The 17,374-nt window shown below is 30.8% G+C and overlaps 1 protein-coding gene and 1 pseudogene across 1 annotated transcript in view; one reads left to right on the top strand and one right to left on the bottom strand.

Annotated features, from left to right (window-relative positions):
- Positions 1–1,497: 1,497 nt before the first annotated feature.
- On the top strand, positions 1,498–5,768 carry LOC101509576 (uncharacterized; annotated as a pseudogene).
- Positions 5,769–11,252: 5,484 nt separating this feature from the next.
- Positions 11,253–17,374, bottom strand: part of LOC101510217 (DNA (cytosine-5)-methyltransferase 1-like) — a 9,602-nt gene continuing 3,480 nt past the window's right edge. The window contains exons 2-12 of the mRNA XM_027337430.2: positions 16,717–17,374; positions 15,069–16,584; positions 14,670–14,834; positions 14,087–14,285; positions 13,868–13,979; positions 13,470–13,617; positions 13,192–13,389; positions 12,823–13,101; positions 12,380–12,541; positions 12,074–12,292; positions 11,253–11,705 (exon numbers count right to left, since the gene is read on the bottom strand). The exon at positions 16,717–17,374 is cut by the window's right edge and continues 906 nt beyond it. Coding sequence (XP_027193231.1) covers positions 11,565–11,705; positions 12,074–12,292; positions 12,380–12,541; positions 12,823–13,101; positions 13,192–13,389; positions 13,470–13,617; positions 13,868–13,979; positions 14,087–14,285; positions 14,670–14,834; positions 15,069–16,584; positions 16,717–17,374 — 3,797 coding nt within the window. The 3' untranslated portion in view covers positions 11,253–11,564. The remainder of the gene's footprint in view (positions 11,706–12,073; positions 12,293–12,379; positions 12,542–12,822; positions 13,102–13,191; positions 13,390–13,469; positions 13,618–13,867; positions 13,980–14,086; positions 14,286–14,669; positions 14,835–15,068; positions 16,585–16,716) is intronic.

Genomic DNA, 17,374 nt, shown 5'->3' on the forward strand with positions numbered 1-17,374 from the left:
AAAACAGGAACTCCAGATTGATCATCAAATCTCCAGAAAGATCAAAACAAATCTCCAGAAAGGACTTTTGTTTTAAACTAATCAAGGAACGTTCTCTGTTTTTGATAAAAACCAAGAACGTTCTCCGTTTTTCTGTTTTCATAACCAAGATCAATCTTGGGTTATTTTCTTAAGTTTTTAACAGGAATTTAAAAGGTACATTTACAATTCAAACCCCCTTCCTTGTAAATCGACATTGTTACTTCACTATTTGCAATTAAGAGTATTCATAGTGTAAGAACTGAACTTGTTTAGTGTAGTTCTTGAAAACCACTTTCAAATCAAGTTCAGTCTAGTTTTGAATCGATTTTGAAAATCGGTTTATAAATATAAATCAATTTAATATTTTGAATAAATTTTTGGCTTAATTGCAGTTTTGGTTTCCTATTTTAGGTGAATCACGAAAATAATCCTCCCATTTTATTTTTCCCCTATTTTGATCTCTCAAACAAAATTTTGGTCCAAAACTTGATGCAATGTTATTTTTTTTGCGCTTATTTAAGTCACATTATGTCCCCAAGAACTCGTGGTGCAACAATTGCAATTGAGATCTATGATAAAAATGGAGTACTGCGGCTTAGATATAAAAAAATTTCAAAGAGAAAAGTTTCGATTATCTTTCAAAAAAGAAAAGTTGAAAATTCTTTAGGAAAAAATGTTTTTGAATTTATAAAAAGAAAATGATTTAATTTTTTTTTTCGAAAATAAATTTTGATTTTTTTTTTAGAAAAATAAATTTTAAATTTTTTTATAAAAAAGATATTAAATTATTAAACTATTTTCAAATTAAATTTAATTATTTATTTTAAGTCATGACCTATCAATGCAACAGAAGTAATATTAACAGATTATGTTTTTACCCTTCACTCTTTTATTTAGTAAAATATAGATTTAGTTGTATTTTTTGTCCTTATATTTACATTGATTCACGGAATTAGTCTTTCTATTTTAAAAATCGACAGTTTTGGTCTCTCGATCAGATTTTTAAACTAAAAAAATGACGATTTAATATATTTTAAATGATGTAACATACAATTTTATGATATAGAACATTTTAGACGCATTAATAATTCATATGTCATTCATTTAATTAAAAATATAAAAATTTCTGAATTTGAAATTTAAATTTTTACTATTTCAATTATTTCAATTTCATAGGTGTTAATCACTCTATATCATCGTATCATATGTTATATTATTTAAAATATTTCAAGTCATCATTTTTTAATTAAAAAATTAGAAAAAATGATCAAAATTATCGACTTTTAAAATAAAAAAATTAATTTTATGAATCAGTATAAATAAAAGGACTAAATCTACAATTAAATCTAAAATATATATATTCTTCAAAAGTTGTAAAACCAATGTATAAAAAATACTGGAACCAACTTTTATTTCACATATTAAAAAAGTGATTCTTTAAACGAGAGTTCGATCTTAAGTTCTATATAAGCTCTGTTGGACAGTTAATATATAACATACAAACATGAAAATTCGAAGGTTTTGTTTATCGCAGCCACTGCAACCACAACAAACAATGTTTTTGTTTTCAACTAGGTCAAGGTTTGTTTCTCTTTTCATTCCCAAAAAGTTTCTTCCTTTTAATTTCATTCCCTCCTTTTGCTTCTCAGCTTCAACCCTATTCCCTCAATTCAATAATCCTCATCTTGACAATTCCATTTCATTGTTCAATTCTTTGCTCCGTAAGAATCCTACCCCACCACCCATTGAATTTGGCAAGATTTTAGGTTCCATTGTGAAAGCTAAGCATTACTCAATTGCTATTTCCCTTTTTCAACAAATGGAAATTAGGGGAATTAACCCTGACTTTGTAACTTGCAGTCTCTTAATCAATTGTTTTTGCCAATTAGGTCATATCACTTTTGCTTTCTCTGTTTTCTCAAAGATTCTCAAAAGGGGTTATCACCCAAATACAATAACTTTGAATACACTCATCAAGGGTTTTTGTCTCAAAGGCGAGGTTCATAAAGCATTGCACTTTCATGACAAGGTGGTAGCACAAGGATTTCATTTGAATCAAGTTAGTTACGGGACTTTGATCAACGGGTTATGTAAAGTTGGAGAAACAAGAGCAGCTCTAGAGTTGCTGAGACGAGTTGATGGGAAATTGGTTCAACCTAATGTGGTAATGTACAGCACGATTATTGATAGTATGTGCAAAGATAAACTTGTTTCTGATGCTTGTGATTTATATTCTGAAATGGTTGTCAAGAGAATTTCTTTGTTCCTGATGTGGTAACTTACAGTTCCCTCATTGATGGATTGTGCAAATCGGGGAGAATTACATATGCTATGGAGCTTGTCATTGATATGCATGATAGGGGCCTACCACCTAATATATATACTTACAATTCTATATTGGATGCTTTATGCAAAAGCAATGATGATGATAAGGCAGTTGCATTATTGAAAAAATTTAAAGACTTGGGTATTCAACCAAATATGTGCACGTATAATATTCTTCTCAATGGATTGTGTAAAAGTTGACGAATAAAGGATTCCCAAAAGATTTTTGAAGATCTTTTGGTCAAAGGCTACAATCTAGATGTCTATACATATACCATTATGATACAAGGGTTTTGTAACAAGGGCTTGTTGCACGAAGCGTTGGATTTGTTTTCAAAAATGAAAGACAATGGCTGCATTCCAGATGCTTTAACTTATGAAATAGTTATTCATTCCCTCTTTGAAAAATATGAAAATGAAAAAGCGGAGAAACTTCTTCGGGAAATGATTGTGAGAGGTCTTCTTTAAGACAGAAACTAGGTGAGATATTTTTCTATTTAAACTTTATTATTTTGAATCAATGTTTCAACATTATTTTCTCATTTCAATCAATTTTGTTAAGTGTGTTTATAATTCACAAATTGGTAGATCGGTAGTTCCAACTTGAGAGAAATTTGTAGAATATTAAAATTATTGTTGTCTTATGAGTGTTAGGTTTTTATTTTTTTTTCATTAACAGTATTGCATAGCCAATACCTTCAACAATAGTAAATATCATGATGGTTAACTATATGATAAAAATTTCATATCCATTGAGACCAAGAGGATGAATCAGATAGTCTTGTTGTGATTAGTGCAGAGAAAATCAATATTCATTTCAATATCTTGATGGTTAACTGTATTAGTGTTGTTGTAACTATTCTTTTTGATTCATTGCTGCCATTCCTGATATACTGCTTTGGAATCTTTACAAATACAAAGGCAGAATACATGTAAAATCTGATGGGGATTATGGATATAAATTAGCTTGTTTAGGCCTAAAAGCAAGGTCCATAATATTTAGGGGAAAAGGGTTAGTTAGTTAGAGAAGTAGAACATTGTGAATACTGATTGTAAAATTCTCAATACTAGTATTTATAGTTCCTTTTTTCAACTGTTTTGTTTATCCCTTATCCTTTAAATGGGTTAAATGTTAAATGAACATCATTTAGATTCACAGTATTTATAATTTGGAAGGTGTATCGTATTGAGATCAAATGTTCCTCATTGTATAGATTACAATGAGAAGCATATTAGAGATATAATTATATTCATTTGTTTCTGCATTTCCTATTGACAAATAAATTTCCAATTGATTTCTGTTTCCTTTTACGGAACCTCGAATGATTGCCAATGCATTTGTGGTAGTCCTGTCTTCTGTTGTTTGTCTCCTTTTCTGTCTAAATATATCGAGAACTTGGTTCGGACTCAGGACATATATCTTACCAGGATGTGAGTCTAATTCAGCAGATATATCTCACGAAACTGATTATTGTGTTGAATGTTGCAAATTTCAATATAAATAGTCAAAAACTCTAAACATTATAGGTATCTTAATGCTATGAATTCATGGGATTGTAAAGAACAAAATAAGTCAAATTAACTGAAGTTCCTGGTTCCAGACCTAGGTTTGTCCATGATGCAGTCACTCTTGCTTTCGATGAACTCCTATTCCATAAGACCATTGCTAACTTGTTATAACTGAGAGGGCCTGCCCAAACCTGCACATGTGCTTCAAGAAGTGTTAGAAATTAAGATATCATCTTAGAATATCTAATATAATGTTGGAGTATCTTAGTTTCTCTCGTAGGATCTGTTTCTAATCTTAGAGTATCTTAAATTATCTTGTTAGATTAGTTTTCAAATTACTTAGTTATTATAAATTTATAATTATTATTTTTCCTGATTTCGCTATTTATTTAGGATTATAAGTTTAATATCCTTATAGATAGGGGTTAGTCTGTTTATCTTCAACAAGTTTTATGAAGAAATTTCCCACTACTAACACAAGTGCATTTCTCTCCAAGGAAACATCTATTAGTTATAGTATCTAGTATCTACATATTTAAGTGACAAGCTATGGAATACAAATACTAACATAGACATAAGACACGAAACATATATTTACACGTACATAGACAATAGTATATTCAACATAATGGTCCAAAGGGAAATGACTCCTGACATTCAAAGCTATAGTATCATGATTAATGGATTTTGTAATATTAAAATGGTGGACGAAGCTGTGAATCTCTTTGAAGAAATGCAATGTAAAAAATTCATTTTTGATGTGGTAACTTACAATTCTTTTATTTATGGTTTGTGCAAATTTGGGAGAATCTCATATGATTTGAGGCTTGTGGATGAGATGCATGTTATAGTTCAACCACCTAATATACTCACTTACATGTGGAGTAACCCTGCCTTTATCTTTTATTGCAAAATAATCACTATATATCCACCTGATGATTTCATACATGTATCCTTGTGGTTCTGTCATAAACTAAACTATTGTTCACATATCAAGTAACTTAAAAAAATTTATTTTGAATACTTATACTTTTGCATAATAATTATAATATTACAAAGCTTAAATGATTTAGAATACTAAACTTAAGGTTGAATGGCTTAAATTGATGTGTAATGAGTAGAATATGTGTTAAAGAGAAGTATTGAGAGTTAGAAAGGTCATGAAATTGTTGTGAGGAACACAGCTTAGAGTTTAGATCTTGTAGGACGCTGACACTGATACATATAAGATAGTTTTTCACCTTCATTGATGCATCAACTTTTGGAAAAAATAAACATGCTGTAACTAAATTTAATGCTTTTAACCTCCATCATTAATCATCATTCCTTTGACACGTCTTTAATCTATGTAGTTGCGCATGAGATGTGTCTAAGGGGTCTAAGGTGTATTGAAGTGAAGAAAAACAAGTTATATTTTTGGGACACTTATTTGAGGTGTCGTATGAGTGTCAAAATGATGCATGTCAGACACAACGATTAAATCTAACCTCAAAGATGTATGTACTTCATAGTTCATATCCATGTCTATTTTGTAATTTAGACTACTATGGAAATGTCGATTTTTGTTTTTTGTGTGATTTGTGTCACTTTGTGATATGGTTAGGATTGTTAAGTGAATGTTTTTTTTCTTCCTACTTTGTGGTTATTTCGATGCTTCATTTGAAACTTAGTTAAATTTGTTCATCTTTGAAGGTTGCTAGTGGTTTGGAAGTTGCCACCAAGTGCCAAATGAAATGCTAATATATTATATGTTGCGTCTGAAGTAGAGTGAGAGTGAAGCATGTCAGCTGAAAACTCTTCTCCCCATTTCCTCCAAATGTACTTTCATTAGTAATAACTAGATATTAATCCCCGAGTTGTGCAGTAGAATTTAATATATTAGTAAGTATAAAATAACAATAATATATAATTTAAAAATTATGTTAATTTTGTTTTACAGTAAAATATATTCAAGTGTTTATGTACTTAAAGGTAAATATATTTTTGAATAATTATATATAAGTTAGGTTTGCTTTAGTACAAAAATAAAAAAATAAAAAATTAAAATATTGTTGACTAATACAATTTATGTAAAATATATTTAAATGTGGAATTGGTTTATTCAAGCTTTTGGATTCCATTGAAGTGGTTGTTCTAATAATATATTTGTTAAATAGTTATGTATTTCTTTATTGTTAAAATTATATATTTAGCTACAATATTTCTTCATTTTATATAATTTATATTAGTTTTGAAACATTAGATTTATAAATTTATGTACTTTTTCACATTTTTAATTTTATATGTTCAAATTTATGTTTAAATTTTGTGATAGTTTGTTAAATTCAAAATATTGAAACAATTCATTCGTGTGTGCCTTTGAATTTTTCAAATAATTACTTGACACAGTCAAGAAACTTCAACGGTGGTTGAAAAAAATTGTAGGCAAGAAAAGTTTGTGAATGTTTAAGACATAGATTTTTAATAATTATATGTAAGTTAGATTTGTTTTAGTACAAAAGAAAAAGTTAAACATTGTTGACTAATACAATTCATGTAAAATATATTTAAATGTGGAATTGGTTTATTCAATCTTTTTAATTTCATTGAAGTGGTTATTCTAATAATATATTTGCTAAATAGTTATGTATTTCTTTATTGTTAAAGTTATACATTTAGGTATAATATTTCTTCATTTTATATAATTTATTTTAGTTTTGAAACATTATATTTATAAATTTATGTACTTTTTTCAATTTTATATGTTCATTATAATTTTGTCAATCTCACTATCGATATAAGCATGCACTAAATAGTATTGTGTGTTTTGTTATATATTATAATATTTATTTGTGAGTGATAGTTTGTTAAATTCAAAATATTAAAATAATTCATTCTTATGTGTCTTGGAATTGTTCAAATAATTATTTGACACGGTCAAGAAACTTTAAGAGTGGTTGAAAAAAATTATAGGTAAGAAAAGTTTGTGAATGTTTAAGACATAAAAAGTTTCGACTCAATAATGATATAGTTAGAAGTTCTTCATTTACAAATATTTAATATTATTCATTTTTTTTTGTTTAAAATATGCTTTGTTTTTTTTAATTATAAAAAGAAAAAATGTTATGGGAGACACATTCAACAAAGGAAAAAAAAAAACTCATTTTGTATGTAATAATATTGATATATGATCTTGAACAATAATTGACAATAGAAAAAACAATATTATTTAAGTATCTGTGAACTAATAGTGTCTATGTCACACATAATGTGACATATATAGATCTTGATGTGTGTATTTAGTTGAATTTGCGTTGTGATGATTTGAAGATATTGGATAATTTGTATTTTTTTTATGAGTTATTTAAATGAAAGTTTTATGAGTAATTATAGTTTTTTAAGTGTATTAATAAGTCATTGAGTGATAAATTAAATCTGAAATTATATAATGTATGAAATAATTGTACTTGGACAAGTGAAAAAGTTTGCATTATATATTGAAAAAACAAAAGATAATTAAATAGAAGATTAATTTGGAATGTGTCACATCATAATTATGAATTTGGAATGCGTCATATCATAATTTCAGTGAGTTGGCAAATATTGGAGGATGTGGCATAGATGAATTTTTTTTTTTTAGTTTTGTTTTAATTATTATAATAGATAATAGAAACTAACGTGATAAAACTTTTTTTTTTAATTTTAAAGAAAAACTATTTTAAATTTTCTATAAACAATAAGCAATATTCCTCAAACGTAAAATAAATAAGGATCATGTTAATAAATATTTGTTATATTTTTTAGTTTGTAAAAGTTCCCAAAAATAAATAAGTTCTCATTGAATTAATATGTCCCAACGACTCTTTTTTATTAAAACTCTTGGTATTTGGGATAAAATAATAATGTTATTTTTTTTAACAAAAGAAATGTTATACTTCCTTCACATCTTCAAAAAAAAAAAAAACTTTGATCTTCATCTCCAACAAAATATCAAATTCTCAAATAAAAATATTCAAATCTAAGACAATTATCTAGAACTTATATGTTAAAGCCTCATCTTCTATATCTAAATTCATGATAAAAGTAACATTTTTTTCTTAACTTTTTTGTGTGACCTATATATACTCAATAATTGTGTCATAACTTGAGCTAAAAATATTATTTTGATGTGAAACCACAACCATTATATTCCTAATATAATGTACATGTCTACATTTTGTATGCCAACATCGAATCCTAATTTTGCAGTTTCTGAAACAAAGCAACATTCAAATTGGTTAGCTTTTAGGGTTGGTCGCCCAACGACCAAAGTAGCTCACCAAGCAACTTGATCATTTTCTGAAAATTAAGAAATAAACAAAAAATAAAAAATCACAATAATTTGTTTTTATTTAAAATCTAAATTAAAGCAGCACAAAAGAAAAAATAATTTCCATTAGTTATTTAAATAAGTTGAGTTCGATAACGCTTTAAATATTCAAAGTCATCTATAATTGATGTTGTATTAAGTAGACTAGTAATGTCTTTTTCAATATAAACAATTAACTTATTTGTAAGAAACCAATAGTACATTTTATTTATGAGTTTTTTTACGATTTTCATTGCCATTGCCAACAAAACTAGAATGGTGCCCCTACCTCTAGTTTTATTTGGGTGCTCCTATGATTCATCAAAGAATTTCTTGAAACTCTTATACTTTTATTCATGAAAAATTGCGTACAAATTTATCTAGTTGGAAAACTAATAATCTCTCTTTTGCAGGTCAGATTACTTAAGCTCAGCCATCTCTATCTTGCATCCTAGATTATGTCATGCAAACTGAAAATATCTTTGTTTATGTGTATGACGAGGCTGAAATTTTTTGTAGGGATTTCATATAGGGTCTACAAATCAGCATCGCAAGTGTCATCTAGGTTCTTGGGAGAAGATTTGTAGGCCTAAGAAATAGGGGGTCTAGGTATTAGAAGTCTTTGTATGTTGAATTGGACATACATTTATAAGTTTTCTTGACAAATGGTGGCTGGCCCAAATAAGACAATTGGACTAAATTATTTAACTTAAGTACTCATTCTTGGTTGGATTGGAACATTACTACAAGTAACATTGGGGCTAGCGACATCAACTGGGCTATGTTCTTTGGGGTTTCGGTTGGACTCTCTGAAAGGATCGTAATAAGTTGGTCTTTTCTAGGGAAACTACGCTTGGTACTAGTCTTACATGAGAAGGAGGGAACTCGTTTGCGTTCAAGTCACTGGATGAAGCCTCCACCATATTTTGTGAAGATTAATACAAATGGTTCCTACTTTTGCAAGTCTACGACTTGCGACAATCTCATAAGAAATCAGGATGATCATTTCTTGAATGGTTTTATCAAGAAGCTTGAAACTAGAAATGTCCTCCTTGCTAAAATTTGGGGTATCCTCTTGGACATTTGTATGGCGAAAGATATGCCTCTAACTCATATCACTCTTAAAATCGATTATGTTTATGTTGTCGGTATGATTTATCATATCTATTATCCACCTCCTAGGTTGGTTTAGAGCCGGCCTAAGTGAGAGACACGTAAAGCCTTGCTTTATATCTAGTCAAAAAATATTTTTTTACTCTAACTTTTATAAGGTATAAAGGTTCAATAATATATTATAAAAAAATATTTTACTTTTCACATATACAAAAAAGTCTCAAAAAAAAGTTTTAATTTTCAATTTTTAGCGGAATCATTATTTATTTGGATTGATAATTTTCAATCTAGAAAATATCACAGTAAAACATTCATCTTAACTTTTGCTATCAACCGATAAAATATAAATTAAATAATCTTCTTACTACAAATAAATTGGCTAACGAAGATGGTAGAGATGAGAGAAATATTAATTATAAATTGAAAAATTACAAGACAAAAAGTGAGCACATTGGCCACATAGAAATATTAGTTATAAATTGAGAAATCAAGTCGTGAACATATTGCTAACATGAATTATTGGAGTAGTAGTATACATACTATTTTCTTCTTCAACTAAAAGATGAAAAATTTTACATGAATTATTGATGTTGTTGTAGAACAGTTGAAATGTATTATTTTATTTTTTTGAAAAATATAAAAAAAAATATATTTGGAAATGTTATTAATTCTCCTAAAGAAATTTTCTATATTTATTAAATAAAATATTAATAATTTATTTATTAATTTTTGAAAATACTTATGTGAAACAGACTCTTGTGCAAACATTTTGGCTTTGTTTGGTCATGATGGAGATTTTTCTACGATTATGTAAGACTCTGTTCTTGCTAGTGTTAACTTTTGTTAATGACTTAAGGGGAGCATGTTCCCCTATTATCATGTCTTAGTTTAGTTTTAAATATAATGAACAAAATTATCAATCAAGTAATAAATTTTAAATTATTTTGTTTCTATTAATTTTTTACAAATAAATTTATTTGGGTTAGCTAAATACTCCATTTGGTCTCAAATATTATAAACAAAAATGAAGTTAAAGAAAATTAACGTTTTTAGATGAAATATATAAACTTTTCAATGCATTGCATATATTTTAAGACAAAATATAAAAATAAACCAACTTATGAAAAAAATGGGCTAGTCAAAACAACTTCATGATTACACTACACTTCCTGCTATAGTTAAGATATAGAAGACATGATTGAAACGGCTATCAAAAAGAGAAATATAGCATGTATTATGTTCACAAAGAAAAGAAAATGACACTGGTTTCTGCACATAGAAAATTCAAATATAACGTTTAGAAATTTAAGTTACACCAAATGTTCAAAATTCAAATTTAAAATAAATAAAAATTGAGGGATGTAAGGATGATTTGCTGGGATGGAGAGTTAAGGCAATAAGTAATATAGAGGTTGGGAATTCAAACCTCACATCTAAGATAATAGTGATAATTACTAACAAAATTAACATTGATTAATTAAAAAAGTAAATAAAAAATCTAGATTTTGGGATGTAGAAAAATACAATATGACGTCTTAAAACTTAAACTTTAAAAAAAATTATATATATATATATATCAATTATAAAAAAGCTTCAAATATAGCATAAAGAAAAGTTAAATTTGTGGGTGTTAAAAATCCAAATATTACATCTATAAATAGATTTTTAACGCATAAAACTCAAATATAATTGTCTCCAAAATTGATTTTAGTGTAAAACTAGAATTTATAACTATTGAACTTAAATGTTAAAATATAAATACATCTACACATAAATCACTTAAAATTCAACTAAATTTTAACTAAAATTAATTTTACAAAATCAATTTATTCATATTCAATTTTTATAACAGCAGAATAAAAAAAGCACTAAGACAATTTTCACCTACTTAAATACTTCAGAAATTGGATGGAGACAATGATGACGATGATAACGATGACACCAGTGATAATAATGATGATGATAAAAGCAAGATAGGATTCATTGTCAAATTTAACTATACATTGGGAGGTAATATTCAATGTAAGATCCAAAATATCACCTAATCCCAAAAAAATCCAAGTTGATAGAAAATGAGTTTTATAGCATTACCATCCATTCGTCAATCCTTTAAAACAAGGAATTGATTAGGCTTGGATAAATGGCCAAGACAACAACTCTATATACAAAGGTAGGTCGATTCTAAAAAATCCCCTGAAAGATAAGAATTTGCAATGTTATGGTGACTACGTATAGTTATTTAATGTTTCATATCATAAGAGCACTTCATCTAATTGGAGCTACTTTTATTATCCACTGCTTCTTTGAGTTTTCTCCCTAATGCAAATGCCAAAGGAGGAGGAACAGCATTACCAATCTGCCTGTGCTTGTGTATGATGTTACCATAAAATTGATAGCAATCTGGGAAGCCCTGCATTTATGGATGAAAAACATGATAAGTTCATAAATGGTTTTTGAACATCAGATTTTTTATGTCAAATACGATGTTCTTTGGTTTTTGTGTACTTTGAAATGTGTGTAAGTTGTCAAAGTCAAGAGAAAGATATAGATAAACATATAAAGTGTCACATACAATATCTCTATTTTAATGTTCAAATAATATAACTGTAAGTTAAAGATGATACCAAATTAAAGGGAAATTCAAATATGAATTTGAAAAATGTTTAAAACACCAACTGTCACAAACGGCGTCTCTTAGAAGTAGATATTTATGGTTCATCTTCGTTCTCATGACTGACATAATGAAAAATGATCTTCTCTACTGGTATAAGCACTTACTTGAGATCGGGCACATTCACGAACAGTAAGAATTCTATCTTGGTCAGGGTGGAAGCACATTCCAACTTTCCCCATTGGTTGAGGATCGGTAATGGAAGTTGGGAAATTTCCTTGCCAATCCAACCTACCAAAGAGTCCCTTCCATTGATTATGTCTCTTAGCTGTGTTTGGCAAGCACCATGGTATCAAATCAACAACTTGTCCAGTAGACAATTTAATCTGCATTATACATTAGATAACACTCATTAGATTATTAACCACACAAAAAAAATGGTCATGCTAAAATTCACAAAGATTGAAATTTACCTTTTCATCTGGAAGATCGCGCCAATCACAACCTGGTCTCTTAGGAATTCTCTGACATCGAATCAAGTTCAACTCATTCATCTCCTTTGATATATGATCAGTCAAGACAGCCATGTTGCCTCGAATCTTCTTTTGAAACCATGAGTTGGGATCGCTTTGATACTGCGAGCATAAAGCCAAGTCACTTGAGTATAGAGGTAACTCAAATTATTTCAAGGTTAGAAGGATAAGATAACCTATGTAGCACAGATACCTTGGATTGAAAGTATGTCTGGCATCAAACACTATAATGTCTAACACCGACACAACACTGATACATGTTTTTACGTTCAATCCCTTCCATTTTCTTAACTTACGACCAGTGAATATGTGCCGGTGTTTGGTGTTCGTGTCGGTATTTGTACTTCATAATAGATAACATATGTCTTTCCTATTTTACATACCTCCATGTTTGTCCTAGAGGCTCCATTGCCAACAGCTGGGAGATCACCAATGGTATCCCGAACAGTTATTGCCCGTAACGGGGCACCATTTGCGGTACTGCGGACAGCAGCATACTGGACATTTTCCGACAATTTTATTTTCAACTCAGGGGCAGAAAAGACATGCATTGGTTCTGGCCACTCAGGAAGTACGTCCTCCGGCGAGGCAGCCCAAATAAATGCTCTTTTTCTTGACTGTGAAACCCCAAAAGCTCCAGCCTCAAGGATACCAAACCTCACCTTTTGAACAAGAAAATCAGCATTTGTTAAGATTCAATTTAACTCCAAAGTGAAATAACTTGAGGAAAAAAGACAGTTATGCAATTTTACCTGATAACCCATCTCAAGAAGTGAAGCCAAAGCTAAACGGAATGTCTGTCCTTTATTAAAAGACACAAAGTTCCTCACATTCTCCAACAGGAAATACCTCGGCCGAAAATAATCAGCAAAGGATAAGAATGCTAATATCATCTCACACTGGACCTTACTCCAAGTGCTTGTGTTGAATCTATTCATCCCAGAGAAACCCTGCAACAACAAATTATTCAATCATCACGGCAAAGTATCAATATCAGAAAAAGGCAAACAAAGCCAAGAGTTACACAAACCTGGCATGGAGGTCCTCCATTAATGAAATCAACTTGGCCAGGCAAGGGTAAATTACTTAAATCCTTCTCATCAAGTGAAGAGGCCAATTCTGCAGCATCAGTTGTTGAGATGCAATCATCTATGTCCCCACATTTCTCCATTATAGCTCTGCATTACAATCATTTAAGAGTCACTTAAATGGGTTCCAATCTATTCAACCTTGTGGACTAGAATCAGTGTTGTTAAATAGCGACTATAGCAATGCAATAGCGCTATAGGATAACAGAATTTGAACAAATCACTAGTGTTTTGCAATACACTATTTAGTACAACATGTTGTCAAATAGTGGCTTTAGAGGACTTTCCACAATCTGTGATTGACAACACTGACTGGAATATTTTCTCTGGGATCATTTACCTAAGAATAACATTGCAATTGTTAATAAACACCAACGCTTCAGGATGATTAGCTTTAAACGCATTCCCAGCTGGTTCTTCATACTCAATAGCCCATTTAGTTGATGAAACCCCTGAAGCATGAAAGCAGTATCACATAAGTTACATTATATACATAGATATAGCACATATAGACAATCGTGTTTCAATCTTCTATAATAAAAATTGTAGTTACGCTTACCCGACTGGTGCAACCCTTCTGATAAACCACCACAACCTGCAAAAATGTCCAAGGTTGCTAAACGTTTTTCATTTGATGTTTTTGTTTCAAGATCAGGATCTGAAATGCTATCTCCCTCTTTGCATTTTCCCTTTTTCTTTCTAGCCACAGCATCAGCTGTATGTCCACTAGAATATTTTACTTTGATATGAGCTGGCAACTGTGAAACAAATGAAAAATAAAATTGTTATTCTTTGAAAATCATATATGACCTTTATACTTGCATCAAAATGTTGAATTGATATCATGAAAATATCCTAATATTTAGAATATTGATATTTTCCTTCCCCAAAATATCAACAATAACAATAACCTAATAATTTAATTAACACTAAACTATACTAAAATAAAATATCTGATTGAAGTTTAATTGAAAAATTAATGGCAGCAAAGATATCTATGTAGAATACACGGATTTAAAATTTGAAGATAAAAAGCATAAAAACTTCATATATCATAAAATGCCAATGTTTTTTTAGATTTATCTGAGGATTAGCAAGCACATTATTATACAGTTATAATAAAAGGGTTAATAATATACTACCTTCTTGAGTGAGCCAGTGGCAGGATCATACAAGAGCTCGCAGAAAAAGACATTTTGAAAGATTCTGGGAGCACTTCCTTCAAGGATGTCATTCTTTTTCCTGACTTCACATTTACCTTCAACGGATTGTACAGAGATTGTACATGTTTCATCACTGTAATACACCTAAAATCATATATCATGACATCTGAGTCAATAATAATAAACACTTACACGGAGACAACATATGCAAAACAGAACAAACAGTCTAAAGATAATACAAAACACAAAAATCAAATCACATGTAAAGTCAATAAGATCAAGCACCAATGACTTTGGTATGAAAAAAATTAATTTAAAACTTGCATTACAGATGATTTTTGTGCATGTTGATTTAGTTAACTTTTATGTAGCTTTTACCTCTTGTACATCAGAGCAGTACGCCTTCTCATCTGATACATCTTCCGGTCGGAAGAATCTTCTGACTTTGAGCTCCGTAGATTTCATCTCAGCTTGTTTTACTTCCTTTTTGGCAATGATCTCGAGCACTTGGCAAACAACATAAGCTTTCAACCCTACATTCCTCCCACTCTTATGAGTTCCCTGCTCTATCATTTCCTCAAATTCAAAAGGACTGACATAAACATAGTCGTTGAGAAAATATTGGGTTCCCTCCAATACAAAACTAGACTTAGACGAATTTACTTTGAAAGTGTCCTTCTCCTTTTCGGCTTCCTCTAATTTGCAAGAGTGACAAACGCCAGACCCTAGACCCAATGTATCAAACGGAAGGCTGAAGAAAGCACCTCGTTCGGGCCAGTACAAGCTTTTACAGTAATATTCAATAGGTAGTCCTTTCTTTTTTCTTTCTTCTGCTCTTGCACGGTCAAGTTTATCAGCAACAAGATTATCCTTTCGATATTGATGCCCCCAAGGAACTTTTCGGATGCTTGCAACATTTGTCCGCTTAACATCCTGCAGTGCTACATCCTTGCACTCGTTAGTCAAAAACACCTCTCTCTCGTTAGCCGTGTTTCCAAGAACAGTCTGACAACCATGCTGCATCATTCTACCGTGAAACATTTTTCTCCCGTTCTTTGATTCAAACATATATTCAACATAATATATGTCAGGAAGTTCATCTGATTCATCAACTTCCACCGACACAGATATTCCCACGGAAACAACTTCGCCATGAATAATTGCCTTCTTATAAAGAAGGCATCCAGAACTGGTCTTTCCTTCAGGGCCACCTTCCCATCTAATATCTCCACCATCAGAAACTGCTTTCGATTGTTTCGAAACTGAGCGCGGCTTTTGGGTTTCTTCCAATAGTACTGTCTCCTCTTCAGCTTCCTCGTCTTCATTCTCTTCCTGTTCCTGTTCTTGTTCCTCTGCTTCATCATCATCCTTTGATTCACTGGCAGTTCCCTCTTTCGAATCCTCTGGCAAGTGGTTTGAGTAATACTCTCCCCATATTCTATTTATCAGCTTGGTTGTTGTAGCTTGCATAGCTTTCCTTTTGGATACAACAGGATCCGCTGCTGCCCTAGGATTCAAATTTGGCTCACTCCTTGGCAACACTTTCTTCTTCTTCATTAACCATTTAGTATGGTGACGTGCTTCCATTTTGTTCATAAGGCCGGTCACAAAAGGACACTTCCTGATCTTGTCGTCTGGAAATTCAGCAAATAGTTGCAGAATGATCTGTCCATGGACAACAACATACCTCTCTACAGCCAACGGATCAGAAGAAATGTATGACTGATGCTCTTGAGCATACTCAGATACTTTCTTTATGACATCTGCAAAGGAAAGTCGTGATACACGGCTCTGCTCCTTCAATAATCCGATAATGCTTATACCAAGCCGTGCAGTTTTCAATACTGTGTCATACCAAGGACTGTACTGCTTTGATGGTTTCCCAAGTCTATACCTGAAAGAAATCAAGCACAGATGAATCTGGCCTTCATTTTTCAAAGAAAAATCAACATTTCAAACCTAAATATTCTAAACACGCAGAAAAAAATTACAAATAGCATTTCTATTATAGAGAAGAGGTACTTACCAGGCCATATCTGTTCGGATGGATATGAAAACCATAGACGATCCAAATTCAATCATCCATTCCTTTATGGCACTCAGATAGATTGGAATTCCATCAGTAACCTGTGCTCCAGAAGCACTAGAAGATTGGCCGGCCTCAGTATCGAGATGGAACCCACTTCCATCATCTGAAGTCATTTTACCTGATCCAAAGATTGTAACATCGATCTCTGAGCAAGGTTTCATAGGAAGAAGTTCCAAGGAAATCAATCTAGAATCAGAGTTGTACAGAGCCCAATTATGCAGCATGCTTTTAGGAAGATCTTCAATGTCATACACATCATACTCATTATCAAAAACTATAAATTCATCTGTTTCTTGAAGAGAAGTTTTATAATAAGCAGGGAGAGGGTAATCGTTGGCAATCTCATCTTCATTAATTTTGATATAAAATTTGTTAGAACCAGAGGCTGATCTGGGGTTTTTCTTCTGCTTCCTAGATTTCCAATACTCTTCTTCCTGCAATAGCCGTGCTAACTTTGTATCCTCATCTTCATCAGCTCCAGAATCCATCTGATTCTTGTTTTCTTCATCTCCACTTCCCGAACCAATCTTTAAACTCCCATTGGATGGCATTGATTGTGCACGTACAAAGTTAGCTTGTTTCTTACTCTCCTTTC

Source organism: Cicer arietinum, chromosome 8 (genome assembly GCF_000331145.2).
Source record: "Cicer arietinum cultivar CDC Frontier isolate Library 1 chromosome 8, Cicar.CDCFrontier_v2.0, whole genome shotgun sequence".
NCBI classification, from domain to species: Eukaryota; Viridiplantae; Streptophyta; class Magnoliopsida; order Fabales; family Fabaceae; genus Cicer; species Cicer arietinum.